The 17,384-nt window shown below is 43.2% G+C and overlaps 1 protein-coding gene across 4 annotated transcripts in view; it reads left to right on the top strand.

Moving 5' to 3' along the window:
* Positions 1 to 17,384, top strand: part of TRPC7 (transient receptor potential cation channel subfamily C member 7) — a 152,716-nt gene that overhangs the window by 49,401 nt on the left and 85,931 nt on the right. For 2 of the 4 annotated variants that reach the window (XM_032155973.1, XM_032155972.1), the window contains exon 3: positions 5,830 to 6,012. The exons of the other annotated variants lie outside the window; for them this stretch is intronic. In XM_032155973.1, coding sequence (XP_032011864.1) covers positions 5,830 to 6,012 — 183 coding nt within the window. The remainder of the gene's footprint in view (positions 1 to 5,829; positions 6,013 to 17,384) is intronic. 4 annotated transcript variants of the gene reach the window in all.

Genomic DNA, 17,384 nt, shown 5'->3' with positions numbered 1-17,384 from the left:
CAGTGAGATACCATCTCACACCAGTTAGAATGGCCATCATTAAAAAATCAGGAAACAACAGGTGCTGGAGAGGATGTGGAGAAACAGGAACACTTTTACACTGTTGGTGGGACTGTAAACTAGTTCAACCATTGTGGGAGTCAGTGTGGCGATTCCTCAGGGATCTAGAACTAGAAATACCATTTGACCCAGCCATCCCATTACTGGGTATATACCCAAAGGACTATAAATCATGCTGCTATAAAGACACATGCACACGTATGTTTATTGCGGCACTATTCACAATAGCAAAGAGTTGGAACCAAGGCAAATGTCCAACAACAATAGACTGGATTAAGAAAATGTGGCACATATACACCATGGAATACTATGCAGCCATAAAAAATGATGAGTTCATGTCCTTTGTAGGGACATCGATGAAACTGGAAAACATCATTCTCAGTAAACTATCGCAAGGACAAAAAACCAAACACCACATGTTCTCACTCATAGGTGGGAATTGAACAATGAGAACTCATGGACACAGGAAGGGGAACATCACACTCCAGGGACTGTTGTGGGGTGGGTGGAGGGGGGAGGGACAGCATTAGGAGATACACCTAATGCTAAATGACGAGTTCATGGGTGCAGGAAATCAACATGGCACATGGATACATACGTAACAAACCTGCACATTGTGCATATGTACCCTCAAACCCTAAAGTATAATAAAAATAAAAGAAAGAAAAAAATACAATAAAATAAAAAAATAAAAACCATATATCTATATGGTAAAAAAAAAAAAAAAAAAAAGAGTTGTTCATGTAGGTGTCTGGGGAAAGAGGAGTCCAAGCAAGGGGAATAGCCAGTGTAAAGGTCTGGTCCACACCAAGTGTGTTTGAAGAATAGCAGGGACACCAGAGTGGCTGGAGTAGACAGAGTCCGGGGGAGACCCCCGGGAAATAAAATCAGGGAGAAAATGGGGAGGCTGGAGGATAGTGTAGGTAGTGGGTCATCTTCCAGGATTTTGAAACCACTAAGAATAACAACAGCAGTAATGATGGGAGAATGATGTGGGACAGGAACTAAAATCTCCAAGAAAGGTGAGAGAGTGACCCAGAGATCAGTGACTGATGACCCCACTTTTACTTTGGATAGGGAGCCTTTGGAGTGAGTGTACAGAGAAGTCCCAGGATCTGACTACTTTTTCTAAGTATTCCTCTGCCTGGTGTATTGAGAATCAACTACATGGGACAAGGACAGAGTTGGAGAGACCAGTTGGGAGTTTCTAGGGTTAGTCCAAGCAATAGATTATGATGGTTTGGACCAAGGTAGAAATAGTAAAATTGGTGAAAAGAAGTCAGGGTATGGATATATTTGGCAAGTAGAACTTGCAGGATTTGCTACCAAATTTTATGTGGGTTATGAAAGGAAGGTAGCAATCAAGGATAAATTCAAGATTTTTTTTTGTTTGTCTAGGACAACTGAAAGAATAGGGAATACTAAATAAGGTAGGAGACTAGATCCAGAGTTAGTTTTATGAAGTTCAAAATGCCTATTAGACATCCAAGTGGAGATATAAAGTTGGTAATTGGATACAGAGAAGAAAGGTGGGTGAAAGATACACATTTCGGACTCTCCAGTGTATGGGTGGTATTGAAATTCATAACACTAGATAAAATCAATAAGGCAATCAGTGTAAATGGATAAAAGAAGAATTCCAATGGCTGGACACAGTTTGGGGAATTCCAAAAATTAAATTGTAAGGGAGATGAAAATGAATTAACAAAGAATGCAAAAAGTAGTCATTCATAAAAAAGATAAAGACATAAGAGTATGTTATTCTGGAAGCCAAGTGAGGAATATGTATCAAGGAGAAGGAAGTGATCAGCCATGTTAAAGCACTTGGTAGGTCATGTAAAAAGAGGACTGGGAACCAACCATTGAATTTAGCAACATGAACGTAATTTATGACCTTGACAAGAACAGTCACAGTAGTCAGTGGAGGGGAAAGCCTTACTGAAGGGGACAAGAAAGGGTACGAGGAGGGCAAAATGGAAACATGAATGTAGACAACCCTATTAAAGAGATTTGCTATAAAATTAGACAGAAGGGAGTAGTCATTGAAGGGAGAAGTGGGGTCAAGAGAAATTTCTTTTTAAAACAAGAGAAATAACAGCATGTTTGTATGATGAGCAAGTAGGGAAAGGGAGAAATTGTGAATTCAGGAGAGAGAAAGGAAGATTGCCACATCCTTGAGTAGCCAAAAGAGGTTGATATCCAGCACATAAGCAGAGGAGGTGGTCTTGGAGAGGAGCAGAGGCAGTTCATTCACAGCCAGAGGAGGGAACAGAGTGCAGGAGCAGAGACGCATGTAGGTGTGAACATGTGGGACTTTTCTTCTGATGACTTCTATTTCTTGATAAAATAGGAAACAAGGTCCTCATCTGAGAGGAGGAGAAGGAGATATTAGAGGACTGAGGAAAGAAGAATATATGAAATGACTATTTAGGAGAGTAGGAGAGTAAACTGCCCAAGAGCACTAAAGATGACTTGAGGCTGGAGGTAGTGAATTGACAGCACAATGATCAGCTGTGTGTTCTCAGCCACATTCACTGTGCAGAGGCAAGAACACACTGGTAGAGCATTAGACTCAACCAAGGTCAGGCTTTTATCCAGTGGGGACATTGGAATAAAAGAAGGACAAGAGACCATTTCATTGACCATGAAATATCAGCTCTGCAAGGAGAGAGACAGTGACATAAAGTGGATAAAAAAAAAAAAAAAAAAAAAAAACAGTGAAAAGGAGGTACAGTCAGTGGCTGTAGGGAAGGTGGAATCAAAGGATTGCTGGAATTGGGGTCCCAGAGGGAGTGAGCTGGACATATAGGAGGTGGTGGTTAGAGAAAGGACAGTTGAAGTTGGGGTAGGGAAGGATCTGCAGTTATTGGAATAACTAAGAGAGTCAATGGCTGAGTTTGAGTTGGGAATAAGGTCATCAGAAAATGGGCTGTCAAGGAAATGAAAGGGCAGGGAATGTGAGGGTCATCTTCCAGGATAGTGAAACCATCAAGAATAACAATGCAGTCATGTTGGGAGACTGATGTGAGACAGGCTAAATATCCAAGGAAGGTGAGAGAAGGACCTAGAGATCAGTGGCTAATATAAGGAAGAACATAGATCTGCCTGTTATTTTATCTCTCTGGTCTCACTTTCCTCATCTGGAAATTGGAAATGGTGATCAGCCTTCCATTGTGGGGTTTTTATAAGGACTGAATGAGATAATGAAGGTAGAGCACCTGTCACCCATTAGGTCTGGCAGACCTCAGTGTTCAGGAATATTTTTAAAAAATGTAAAGGGCACCTATGAAGTCTTGAGGGTGTATGTCATCTCCTTCCAATTACAGTGAGGAGTGTGTCTTGGAAGGCTAATGAGCTCAGGTTTGGCTCAATAAATTATAATCATCACAATTCCCAAGAGATGTTCATCAATGGCCCTCTCTGCTTCCATTCATGTACATGTCATCTCCTTCTTCCTGGCAGGCCTGGGATCTCTCTATCCCCTCTAGCCAACTGCAGACAGCAGAAGGCTTATTGCCTTCCAGCCCAAGTGTCTAATGCAGAAGGCAAAATGCAAATTACCTGCTTTGGCTGCTCTGTTGCCTCTCCTATTGATGACAGGCTGGCTGAAAGAGCCCAGGGAAGTGACAGTCTCTAATGAAGTGTCACCTTCTGTTCTGAACTGCACTGAACCCAGATATGTAAGGAAGCTCTGGGCAATACAGCCTGACTAGCTCCTAGCATGTGGAGCCTGGGACAAGAGCTGGATCAAGTCCTTTTCACTTTCTCTCCTATACCCACCCATGACTTCAGCTCTAGGCAGGAGTTTCCCTCAAGAAATGAGGTATGTTCTAGCCAACAGGGCAGTGTCTGTTTTACTGGTAACAGGCGTTAACATTCAGAGATTCTTTGTTCTCAGAAAAGGGGTAATAAAGTTACGAGGTGGGGGTTGGAAAGTTAAGGAACCTGAGTTGCCACAGAGGAGATGCCAGAGTTGAATGGGTCCATGTGGTGAGGTGATTCACCTTGTCCATGTTGCTGAGCCCAGTGTACCTTGAGCCTCCTACCTCTGGCTTATCAGTGCTATGCAGAATATATTAGCCAGGAAAAGATCTGAGCAAGTTTCACTTAGCCTTGCTCTTGTGCAAATCTGAGGGTAGAACTCAAGCCTCCTCTTCCCTCACACTACTCAAAGACTTGCCTTGTTCACTACTGATTTTCCATTGTCCGCTACATAGTAGGTTCTCAGCGATGAATGAATGAGTGAATGGCAGATGGGTGAGTGTTAGGGTTGGAGAAATGTAGAGCATGGCTCTTCCAATCCTAACACTTCAGACCAGCTCTGTGCTAGGTACCAAAACCTAGAACCTCAAAAGTTTCTTACATGCCTGAGCTGAGAGGTCATTTTTCCACCCAGAATTTCTGAAACTCCCTTCTTATACCTAAATTATATGTGAAAACGAAGGATAGCTACTCTCATCTGAAAATATTTTCTTGATCTTTTCCCTTTTCCCAGCAAACAAGCACTTACTTACCTCTTTCTCTAATGCAAAGTGACATTTTGATACAGCAACCCTGGAAGGAGACAAGTTGATTCAGAAAAATGGCTGAGCTTCTGCAGTTTGCCAGGCTTCCAACTATTGGCTGAGGAATCCATGTTCTGGAAAAGCACAACCACAGTCCTGTTTACCAACTACTATCTAGCAGTCTGAGGGTTGTTGACATTGATTAACATTGAAAGTGACATTTGGCTCTTGTGTACTTTCTGAATAGACTCTTTTCAACTAAGAAACCAGCAAGGAGGCCTCTGAGGGAAAATATTTTTGGGGAGGAGGGGTATGAGGTAACATCAAACACTCTTTGTCCAACATTTTGGATCATTATCTAGAATGTAAGCAGTTTGTTTACGGGAAAGAGAAGTTGACATGTCACTAGGAAACGAAGTTAGCCTCTCAAAGACATTCAGACAGCTATACCTAGGGAAAGGAAGACAGAAATCTGGAAGCAGCTCATTAAAAAGATGAAACAACAACAACAAGGTCAAGGGCTAAAAATGTTTATTCAACAGGCAGGTGATTTAAGGAGCCATGATTTGCCATACAAAAGGATTTCTAGTAAGAAAAGATCCTGTTAAAGTTAAATTACATTTGATTTTTAAATGTATAATTTACAAGCCGATTTTCTGGCACACAAAAAAGCACACCTGTGCAATTTTTTTTTCCAATTTTAGCATATTATCCATCTTTCCAGTAAAATTCCTGTGTGCAGCAGTCACCAATATAGATTGGTGGTAAACGAGCGAAGTGTTATTTACATCAGCCTTAAAAGTTCATGTCCTTATTATTCCTCCCTCAGAACTGACTCAGAATTGGGCATAGAAAACTGCCATTTTGAAAGAGCCCAGGATGGGCTGTGGCAGGCATCCACATCATTAGAGAGCAAAGTTAAAAAACAGATTTCTTGGCCCCACCACCAGGTATTCTGACTAAGTCTAGAGTGGGACCTGGGAATCTGCAACTTTAGCACGCACCTAAGGTGACTGTGATGCAGGTGGCCCATGGACCACAACTTTGCACATGCTGACTTAGAGAAAATGTCCTTCAGGTCACGTGTCAAGAGAAATTGCCCCGCCTTCTGCACCCAGCACATCCTGCTGCGTTCCATAAGTGCATCCAATGTGCTCCATAAGCTCACATGTGGTGAGCAGTTGCTGATTGACACTGCTATGCTGGGCAAGCCAATCTGCGGGGCTCCGTGTGACATACCGCTGATTTCTCTTTATTCTGTTAGAACGATTACAGGAAGTTATCTATGCAATGCAAGGATTTTGTAGTGGGCGTGCTGGACCTGTGCCGAGACACAGAAGAGGTGGAAGCAATTTTAAACGGTGATGTGAACTTCCAAGTCTGGTCCGACCACCACCGTCCAAGTCTGAGCCGGATCAAACTCGCCATTAAATATGAAGTCAAGAAGGTAAGCTCCCCCATCTCTCCCGGTCTTGCCATCTCACTCTCTTCTCAGGGCTGCTGGCCTTGCTTTTTGCTCACGTCTGTTTTATGTTCCCACAGGGTGACCATGATGACACCCAGATTCTCTTTAGACAGGGAGCTACATGTCAGCTTCACAGGGCTGTTAGGATCCCCTCCACCATCCCTTCCCACCTCAGCTCCCAGCCCACCAGGAGAGAGAGCAGAAGCATGAGTCAGTCCCTGAGCAGGCCTTGAGCCTGGACAGCAGAAGAGATCTTCAGCCTCAACCCATTGGCAGGGACAATGTCACCACGAGGGCTCCTATCAGTTAGCAACCCAGTTCCCAATTCTTCACGAGAAACATGGAACTCAGATCTTTCAAAAGCATTTATTGAGCTTCCTCTGTGTGCCTGAGGACTAGTAGTGTAGAAAATGTATTAATGTAAAGAGCTTATGGGATCAACAGCCCTGGGAAGCTTAGAAGAATTGCACTCCAAAGGCATATGAAAGCCCTAAGGAAGCTCAAGTAGACTTTCCCAAAAGTAAACTCATGCCACCTCCTCAATAGACATCCAAGTGTCTTTAATGGCTGTGGTCACCAGTAGCCCTCAGACCCATAGTGGCTACTCAGATTAAGATTATAAGGAGCAAAAGTAAATTATATTCCCACTTTGGATCTACTCTGGATTCTTTAGAATCTGCTCTTTTATTAGATGACATTACTCATCCTGATGAAAATTAGAGCATTCCAGAGATCCAAATGTTTAAATATCAATGTGCTTCCCACATAAGCAAAGGAGCTGATTGGTCTTTGAGGGGTTTTAATGTTTCCAGCTTTTTCACCTGATCAAAACTGAATGGTATTTTTAAAGCCCCCAGACTGGCCTCTGGGCATTCCTTCTGCTTCCTGATTATCTTAATTTGTGTGTGTCTTAATTTGTGCCTTCAACAACCATATATATATCTGTGAAATTCATCCAGGGAGAACTTCCAAGTTTGATAAAATCTTCCTGCCCTTTTACTTTGATATTGTAATAATCACAAATTTTAAGAAAAAAAACTTTTGCCTAAGACTCTGAGCTCAAAGATGAAATTGATGGCCCATGGGAAAGGTGGCCTTAGAGATTAATATTAGAAAGCACAGTGTTGTTGGAAGTTGGGAGAATCGGGCTGCAGTTTCAAGCACAGTACAATCCTATTTACTCAGCTCAGGAAAACTCACCTTTTATCTTAAACCAAGGGCTCGCTGGGGCTTTTCACCAAAGTACACGGTCACTCCCTGAAGCTGCTGAGATATCCTTGCCCTTGGGGTTCAAACAAACCCTGCTGTGGAGGCTGTCAGGCAGTGGTAAAAATGAGCTGGAGTTCCCAGAACTACAAACATTTTCCTCCTTCCTGAAGCCAGATTATCCTCCTGCCTCCCAGCTCATGGTGAAGATGGAAGATGTCTAAAAACCAGACAAAAGAAGATGCTTGGCATTTGCAGATTTATATTCAGTTTGAGCTAATTATGCACAACTTCAACAGTCCATGGCATGTGGGCATTCACCATTTTTCTGAAACATAAATTCAAATCTCCTAGCAAAACTGACATGGAGGAGTTACTCAGTTAGTCCAGAAGTCTGGCCCCCACCTCATAACAATATGTCCTCTTTTGTCAATTACCAAGTTCAAAATGGCCCTAGGATGAATGAGAAGGAAGAAATGAAGCCCTCCATGAACATGATAGTTTGGGTCAGAATTAAAATGTTTCATGAGGGAAATGATTGGCTCCAGTGGTATTTGCCAATAAAGGAAGTCATAAGGTCTCAGGAAATAATCATGAATGTCAAGTGTCTGCTGTAATCCATAGGTAGGAAGATGATAAATGACCTGCATAAAATGTCAACCCTGCTCATTTCTAAGACCTTCAAGGGATACATTTTCTCAAACCTTGTATGCCATCATGCAACAGCAGACAGACTCATAGCTCTCCTTGACATTTATTCTTCATGAATTAACAGGAAACTAACCAATATTTAAAAGTCTTATTAATATTACAGTGGGCTTCCATTTTTAATTTATGAATTTTAGCATACTTGCATGAGCACAATCTATCCCTGAGGATTCAAGTTATGAAATAACCAGCAGCAAGACCTACTTATAAATGCACTGCCCTTTACAACTTAGATAGAAAGATAGATAGATAGATAGATAGATAGATAGATAGATAGATAGATAGACAGACAGACATCTCTTGAGGCTTCAGGCTTGAATATAAAATCATAAAACATTTCCAAGATTCTGCCCACATGGCATAAAATCAACCCATTAATTCAGCGACTTAAGAAAACAAGTTGTTCTTATCAGTTCCATGGGCTGCTAATAGGTATTACCTTAAAAAAAAAGATTTTGTGTTCAGATAAATTTGGAAACCTTTAGTTAAACAGTCAAACAGGTTTTGTTTTTTGTTTTCTGTTTTTCTTAAAGATATTACACAGCCTTCAATATGCATCACGCAGTGGCTTATGCCTGTAATGCCAACACTATGGGAAGCTGAGACAGGAGTATTGCTTGATGCCAAGAGTTTGAGACCAGCCTAGGGGACATAGCAAGACCCTGTCTCTATTTTAAAAAAAAAAAAAGAATCACTACTCCAATAGATGAAGGATACAATGTGTATTACATGACCACAGGCTTCTTCTCATGTTGAAACTAGTTTTTCATGTATCAGTCTTTGCAAAACTAATCTATAATCAGCCTCTATGTCTGAAATGCCAGGATTTGAATGAAGGTGGTGCTGTTCTGTGGCTGGTACTGCACTCTGGATCGTGTCTCTCGTATGAATGTTTGATTATCTTCAGGCATCACCCTAATGTCTGGACCTCTGGCTGGCTGAGTCACAGCACCAGCCTCCATTAGATGAAGATAAGTCAGCCACCATGGTTCCACGGAGTAGCTGTTAAAGGGAAGGAATCCTGAACTGAGTTTCTGTTGACAAGGTTTCTAGCCTGATTCTCTTAACCCTGTGGTCTTGGGCAAGTCATTGAAGCTCTCTGAGTTTCATTCCCCATTTGCAAAATGGACATATGAGCTTTTGCTTCACAGATATTGTGTGTGTGTATGTGTGTGTGTGAACTTCCAAATGAACTGATAGGAAAGGAAATGCTCTAGAAACTATAAAGTTCTCTGCAGCTCCAAAAGGAAGCATCATTGCTGTCATTCAGTGATGACTCCCCTTCTTGGGACTCTAGAGTTCTTCTAATTCCCTAGTGGTCGTTTGTTATCTCCCCAGAGAATGCTAGAAATGTCTCCCTGGGAAAGGACATCATTCATAAAGCCTAAAATTCCTTCCAAAATACCAAAAGTGTTGTAAGGACATGTTTTTTCCCCCATGACTTCTGCCTTAAGAGGGCACTCAGCCTCCCCAGTAACCCAAGTGGGTGTGTCTTCAAAATGTCAAGCATGGTTTCTGGGAAGCAGAATTGGAGATGTAGCTGAGAAGTGCCTATTGAAGTCAGTCCCAGGTCGAAACACTTATTAATGGGGTCACTTGAGCAAATTACTCAGCCTTGCCTCTGTCTCACTTTCCTCATCAGGAAAGTTGGAATAATAATGCCTATATCATAGGTTATAATGAGAATTAAATGAGATAAACCATTTGTGCCTCAAATATCTCCAGGCTTCAGTAGCCGATGGGTATAAATGAGGCAGTATTAACACACACATAGCTCACAGTCAATGCCTACATTACTTTAGGACATTTATCTTACCCACCTCAGTGCATCCCAGCCCCTCTAGGCCACAGTCCCTGAAGAAGCCAAGCTTGCCTCATGAAAACTCAGGGATACGACCCTTCCCCATACTGAGTCACTCCTAAGCTCAGAAGGACACTGCTTATGCTCTGCAGCTAAAGAAAACCACCCCTCCAGCATCAGCTTGCAGCCTCTCTACATAAACTGGCCTTGGCCTTCCCCTGCAGAGCCAAACACCTTGCAATCTTCTCTAACTCTGTCTCTGTCCTCCGGGAATCATGCCTAACTATCCTTCTTAAAGGCGTTTTCCTTCTACTGCATATCAACTCTAAACACATGCTGAGGAAACTTCCAGCCCCAACAATTGGGAACCAACCCAACCAGCCTCTGAATCCCAGTTTAGGCCCAGCTGGACTCAGGCTGCAGTTATGAAGGGACCCCAGTGTCTGCCATGTGGTCAGTGCTTACTGATGGGGAACAGAGACCCAGACAGAGTTGTTGGCACTCTACTCAATTTGTCTAACAGAAGACACACTGTCATCCCTCCCTCTCTCCTCTAGATTGCTTTCTCGTCTCTGGGCTTACAGGGATGACCTTTTCCCTTCTTTCCCCTATACCATTCCCTCCTCCTTCCTGACACCACTCTGCCTTAATGAGGATCAGGTGGGATCTCCTATTCACTGCAAGAGAACTTTGTGCGTATCAGTCCTCTAGGAGAGTAGAGCAAAGAGACCCAGAGAGTCCGGTTTTGCATGAGAGAAACCTTAACTCTACCTATAAAGGAGATGGAGCATCTTTTGGACACTACTAAGCAAAGGCCTGCTACTGGGGGAAAAAAAGAAAAATATGTGAATATTATTTTCCAAAATATATTACTTCATGGCAGAAAGCATATATATTATCAAGCAGGCATGGCTGTATCACCAACAAGGGTGATTAGTTCCATCTGACAAATTGTCTTAACCACCACCCCTATAAGGTCTACAGACACTGAGCTCGGCCTTCCAAGGACCCAAGCAGAATAAAACACAGTCTTACCTTCAAAGAGTTACCAGTCTACTGAGTGAAATGGGACAGGTGTCTCACGACTGTAATAGCGGTAGCCTTTGCAGTGGGGTGGGGGAAGTCTCTTAAGTACTTCACCAGCTGAGCAAAATAGCGTTCACACCTGTGACCTCTTTCAGACTTGCAGGTGACCGCGGTTCTAGCATCTTGGGATGCAGCTTTGTTTGAGGGCCTCTGCTCTTGGTGCCAGCCATCTTTCCTTCCAACTGAGGAGATCTCTACCCTCCTCAAGAGCCAGCTCCACTCCTCCTGAGCCTTCCAGACCCTGAAATGTTGAGGTGCCTTTTCCTGGCTCTGCCAGGCTCCCCGGGTTATTCCTGGCTCAGAAAGCTAGTCTCAAGTACAATAAAGACCTGGGACAGGACCATGGGAAGGGAACAAAGTGCAGAGGGTGGGGAGGACCCACTCGCTCTCCCTCACTTACATAGTTCCCTTTTCCTTCACACTGTTGTATTTTTTAGAAAATTCCCCTACGATTTTTAGTCATTCACTCACTGAAAAGTTCATGTTTGCTCTTAAAGCTAAAAAATGAGGAAAGTGAACAAAACCCTGGAATTTCAGAGATTCCCTCTGAGGTGGGGAGGGCATTTGTGGTAGAAAGGACATGTTCAAAGCATGTTCAAAGGCCCTGTGGTGAGAAGAGACATGGTGTATAAGAGGAACTGAAAGAGGGTGAACGGGCCAAGCTGGGCCTTGGGAGGACTGGGTGTGACTGAGTCTGTAAGGATGCAGGCAGGAGACAGACCATGTGAGCCTTGTAGATCTCCCTAAGGATTTTAATCTTTTTATTATTTTTCTAAAGAACAATGGGGAGCCATTGGAGGACCTTAATCAGGAGTGGTTGTAAAGATTAGGATAGATGGAGAGACAGCTCTTCCTCTGAAAAAGCTGGAAAGGAAACAGGGTGGGTGAAGATGGAGCAAGTTTTTTGTGTGAAAGGGACAGGATATTAGCCAAGATAGGCTGTTACATTATGTTGACAAACAAAACTAAAGTCATAGTGGCTTTTAACAAAAGTAAGTTTATTTATCTCTCATCTTATTTCCATTTGGAACTGAATTCCCTCAGGAATCCCGGCTGATAGAAGAACCACCCTCTTAAATGTTTCCTGCGTGCCAGAGGGTCACTCGGCTTTGGGAAATTGCACTCCAGCAATTGCGTGCTTTCACCTGCATGTGAAACACATTGTTTCTGCTCGCCACTCATAGTGAAGAGTTAGTCATGCCTCCTACCCCTTCACAAGAAGGACCAGGAAGCATAATCCTGGCACTATTTGGCAGCTAGTACTAATGATTACCACGGGAGAAAAGTTGAGGGAATTCGTATTGATAGCTTCAACTTCTCTGTCAATAGGACACAGAATCACCCTCTGAGGTAGAAGCAGCCTGAAGAAAGTAAAAAACTGGGAAAAATTCTGTGGGAGATGGGAGAGGGAGCTGAGCAGTAGGTCTGATAGGCCTGCCAATACTGGGGATTAAAATTCTTTGGCAATAGACTGCATTTTTAATAAAAGTGGAAGATCTCCACAAATGATGGTAACACAGAGAGTCAGTGTTCTCCATAAACCTCAGTTCCCTGCCATCAACTTCAAGATTCTTTCATAGTCATGGGCCAGGAGCACACAAAATGTGCCCACAGGGCACAGCACTTGGAAAGTTCCCCTCAGAGCAGAATGCCAAGGAGAAAAGGGCAAGCTTAGAGAGGAGGGAATGGGGGACCATTTCAACCCACATTGCCCCTAGCTCTAAAGTTGGGCCAGCGCCTCTTACTCTATCAGAAGTCCCTTGCCTCCTTCTATTCCAAAAATGACCGCCTTGTGCACATTTTACAGTCATGCCACGAATGGGCCATTTTTCTACCTGGAAAAACTCCTAGCAGATGAAAGTATTAATAGAACTTGTCAGGTAGCAGTATAGTGTTATGGCTGGGAGCCTGACTGCTGAAGTCCTCCACCTGCTGATATGGGACATAAAATAAGTTTCTTAGTCTGCTGGCCTGCAGGGAGCTCACAGACACAGTGGACACTGCTCCAATCCTAAAGGGCCTTCTGGCCTAAATATGTGCTCAGAGAGAGAACAATGACAGCCGTAGCTGCACAACTGGCTGACATCTTCTCCCTAGTGCAGTGACCATGGGTAGGAACACTCAAGAGAGGGCAGATGCCCTCTGCTGGGCTCTGTTTCATTTCCTCTGTCTGCACAAAGTGCAGGCAGGGCCAATGAGCAAAGGGGACCTGGGGACATCAGGGCTTTCTAGAGGACATCTGAGAGGCCAGTCAGCCGCTCACATGCCCTGAGCAGACATTCTCCTACTGTGTTTTCCTGCTGAGGCATCGTTTTAACAGATGCTCAGACTTAAGAAGAACAGAGTTGTCACAAACACAGTCTGGCTGGTCAGGCACTACCCCAAACTGCACTGCAGGATGCCCAGTAGTTGGCAAACACTGTTGGAATCCGCTGGTGTCAAAAGCATCAATCATCTTCCTCTTTGGGAATTCCTCTAAGCACTTCCGTGGATCTCGCCTGGCCACATGCCACAACAAATGATCAATATCCATTAATCTCCTGGCTCAGAAGGGCTATCTTTTACATGAGGAAGTTTTGTTTTCTCAAGGAGAAAATCTTCAGAAGAGAAAGAATGATTCCAGCATGTATATATGTAAATATGAATCGTGATCCCTTTTCTGCCTGGAAAAACTCCCAGGAGAAGGAAAATAGAAACTGCGGGGCAGCAGTATAGTGTCGTGTCCAGGAGCCCAATTGTGCGTGTTCAAGTCCCAAGTTCTTCACTTGCTAGTCATGTGGTTTAGACAAGTTATTTGGTCTCTGGGCCTTGATTTTCTCATCCATATAATACGAATAAATTACAGTGTCTAATAAATAATAGTTAATGTTTAGAACACATGCAATGTACCTAGAACATGGTAGGTGCATAACAAATTAGCCAATGGAAACTGTTTGCCATACTGGTTTTCTAAGCAGAACTACACTTAAGGCTAAGTCAACATTTCTCAAGCCCGGCACCTTAACACTTTGGGCCAGAGAATTTCTTGCTGTGAGGACTGCCCTGTGCATTACAGGCTGTTTAGCAGCATCCCTGGACTCTATCCAGTAGCATCCTACCCCCAGCTTGTGTTAACCAAAAACGTCTCCAGACACTGTCTCTAATGTCCTTGGAGGAAGGGGGAGGGGGACAAATAATTCCCTGTTGAGAATCTCTTGGCTGTTTTCAGGATTCAGGCTATAACCTCTTAACTGTCAGGCCCTGAATGCAAGGATTATAGTTATCCAAGGATGTGTTGTATCGCTCGAGACCAGGGGTTCCAAAACTTAACTGATTAATGAAACCACTTGGGTGCTTTGTAAAAAACAAACCAAAAAAAAGCACCAGTGCCTCAGCCTCAGAAAGACAAATACCACATGATCTCACTTATATATGGAATCTAGTAAAGTTGAACTCATAGAAGTAGAGAGTAGAATCATAGTTACCAGGGGCTGAGGAGGTGGGGAGGGAGGGAATGGGGAGTTGTCAATCAAAGAGTACGAAGTTTCAGAGAGACAGAAGGAATAGATTTTGAGATTTATTGCACACCATAGTAACTATAATAAATAAAAATGTATTATATATTTCAAAATAAGTAAGGAAGTAAATTTTCATGTCTCACCATAGAAATGATAGGTAAGCAAGGTGATAAATATGTTAATTAGTTTGATTTAATCATAACATATTGTATACATATATCAAAACATCCATTGTACCCCATAAATATATACAACTATGATTTGTCAAAAAAAAAAAAAAAATGCCTGGGCTGGGTGCAGTGGCTCACGCCTGTAATCCCAGCACTTTGGGAGGCCAAGGCGGGTGGATCACCTGAGGTCAGGAGTTTGAGACCAGCCTGACTAACATGATGAAACCCCATCTCTACTAAAAATACAAAAATTAGCTGGGCATGCTGGTGGGTGTGTGTAGTCCCAGCTACTTGGGAGGCTGAGGCAGAATTGCTTGAACCCAGGAGGCAGAGGTTGCAGTGAGCTGAGACTGCACCACTGCACTCCAGCCTGGGCAACAAGAGTGAAACTCTGTCTCAGAAAAAAAAAAAAAAAAAAAAAAAATGCCTGGACCACATCCACAGAATTTGTAATCCAATTCTTTTGGGTAGGAGCACAGCAATTGGTGTTTTTTAAAGGCTCTTTAATGATTCTACATTTTGAAGAGATGAAGCTCTTGGGTGGTGGACTCTTGGTTCATCTAGATCTCTGAAGGCTGAGAACAGTACATGCCCCGCATGCAATGTGCGGCCTCCACAGTGAATAGATAGATGGTGTGTTCATTGGGAAGCTGGAGGCTTTAATGCTTCTCTAAGTACCTGTAACTGCCCTTTTAATCCCTTGGGATTAAAAGCCTATGTAAACAATCCAGATGATGTTCCAGGCTGGCCCTAGAGTATGGGGCTATCATCTCCATGTCCCTCATTGCTGACCCGTGTCCCTTTGGGGTTTGTCACTCTGGAAAAGAGCTATCCAGGAAAGCCTCAACACCAGTTCTGGCCTGGTAGTTGCCCGGTAGTTGCCAAACACTGTTAGAATCCATTGGTGTTAAAAGCATCAGTCATCCACTTATGGTGGTAGTCCATCTCTAAAATTACCACCATAAGCCTGGTTGTATTAGAGATGAAGCAGAGAAGCAAGTCACTTCCAGTGTGGCCCTGCACAGTCAGGGAGAAACAGTGGGGCCTTTGCCTCCTGTGGGGAGCTGAGATTGCTAAGGGCTCCACAGTGGGTCTCAGGAGTGCTCCCTCCACTCATGAGCCTGAATTGCTGCCCCATATCCACACCCTGCCAGCTCAGCTTTAGAGGGTGGAAAGGGACAAAATGCCTGATGCTCCTCTTCACCTTTCTCCAGGCATTCTGTAAATCACCTGACATAACTTTCCCTAATGTGCAGATGCTACTGTGAATTTACAAAAGATATTTCAGATCCTCAAAGTAAGAGTTGTCACGACAGGACAGAAAACTATTGCTTTTTGCCTGTTTTGCTACCTTTTTTCAGCTGTTTCAATACCTAAGTAGCTGCATGAAAGGATAATCCTTTAAAGCATTTTTCTTCTTCTTGGTTACCATGTCTCCTAAGCCACATAGACTTAGCTTATATACCAATCATTATGTTCTTACTGTGCTGCATTTGCTAAGATAGTCAGAGCTTGAGTATTATTACATCCTGATTTGGGGGCTAATAGGAAGAGAGGAATGTGAGGAGCATTCAATGGCAGAACATAAATCCCCCAATGCCCCACAAGAAATAGATACAAATCAGATGCATTTACTAGCCCAAAGTGGAAAGAACAACAAAAGCCATCTTCAAATTGTCACTTTTATCCCAAAGTCAAACAGATCTTAGAAATTACAATCTTCCCCAAGGATCTGTGACTAACTCTGATAGTTCAGCTAAAGACCATCTACACATTTCTATCTCATTATTTCTTACCAGATGCTTGTATATGAATTTAGAGTTTTAATGAGCATTTGATCTTTCAAATATTCCTCCCAATATGTACCACATGCATTACTCTTTTATTAACATTCATCTGCCTAAGGTCACTTGCAAATTTTCTTGATGGAAGGGGAGTTTTGTAAGTATAATTGTAGTTGAAAATTTTTGCTTAATTTATGTTTTAATTTCTGTAATCCAAGCCACAGTCATATCTTGCCTGGATGATTAGAATAGCATCTAAGTGGTCTACCTACCTCTTTCCTCTCCTTTCCCCCTCCTCCTCCTCCTCCTCCACCACACACACACACACACACACACACACACAAGTCAGTGAAATTTTTTTTTTTTTGAGACAGAGTTTCGCTCTTGTTGCAAGGCTGAAGTGCAATGGCGTGATCTCGGCTCACCGCAACCTCCACCTCCCAAGTTCAAGTTATTCTCCTGCCTCAGCCTCCCGAGTAGCTGGGATTACAGGCATGCACTAGTATGCCCAGCTAATTTTGTATTTTTAGTAGAGACGGGGTTTCTCCATGTTGGTCAGGCTGGTCTCGAACTCCCAACCTCAGGTGACCACCTCCCCACTTCGGCCTCCCAAATTGCTGGGATTACAGGCGTGAGCCATTGTGCCCAGCCTGATTTTTTTTTTAAGTAATCAGATCATGTCATGCCCACAGTTAAATCTTCCACCCAAGCATGAACAAGCCAGGTATAGTCTCTGCCCTCAAGAAGCTCATAGTCTAATAATCATCACTGCTAGAAGCAGAGCCTGAAACAAGGGTTTTTTTTTGCTTTTTGTTTTTATTGGTTTTTGCAAGTGATTCATCAAAAGCATGATCTCGGGAGAAACCTGCATTGAAGGGGCAGAAGCAGGATGGGGCAGAAGAAGCTAAGCTAAGAGAGGGTTTCAGAAAAGTCTAACTTCAGCTTGACTTGGTGAGGAGCCTGGGAATATGAGTAGCACCACAGAGTTGTCCCATGTTAAGGCAAGGGGGCTGGCCTTTTGTACACTTACACCAGCCACTCATTAATGTCAGGCTGCCCCAAGGGGAGGGCATCACCTCCTAGGCATTTCTGGGCAAAGTGG

This window comes from Hylobates moloch, unplaced genomic scaffold, assembly GCF_009828535.3.
Source record: "Hylobates moloch isolate HMO894 unplaced genomic scaffold, HMol_V3 SCAFFOLD_6, whole genome shotgun sequence".
NCBI lineage: Eukaryota > Metazoa > Chordata > Mammalia > Primates > Hylobatidae > Hylobates > Hylobates moloch.
Note: the sequence above shows the minus strand (reverse complement) of the source record. Positions and strands in the feature narration are given on the sequence as shown.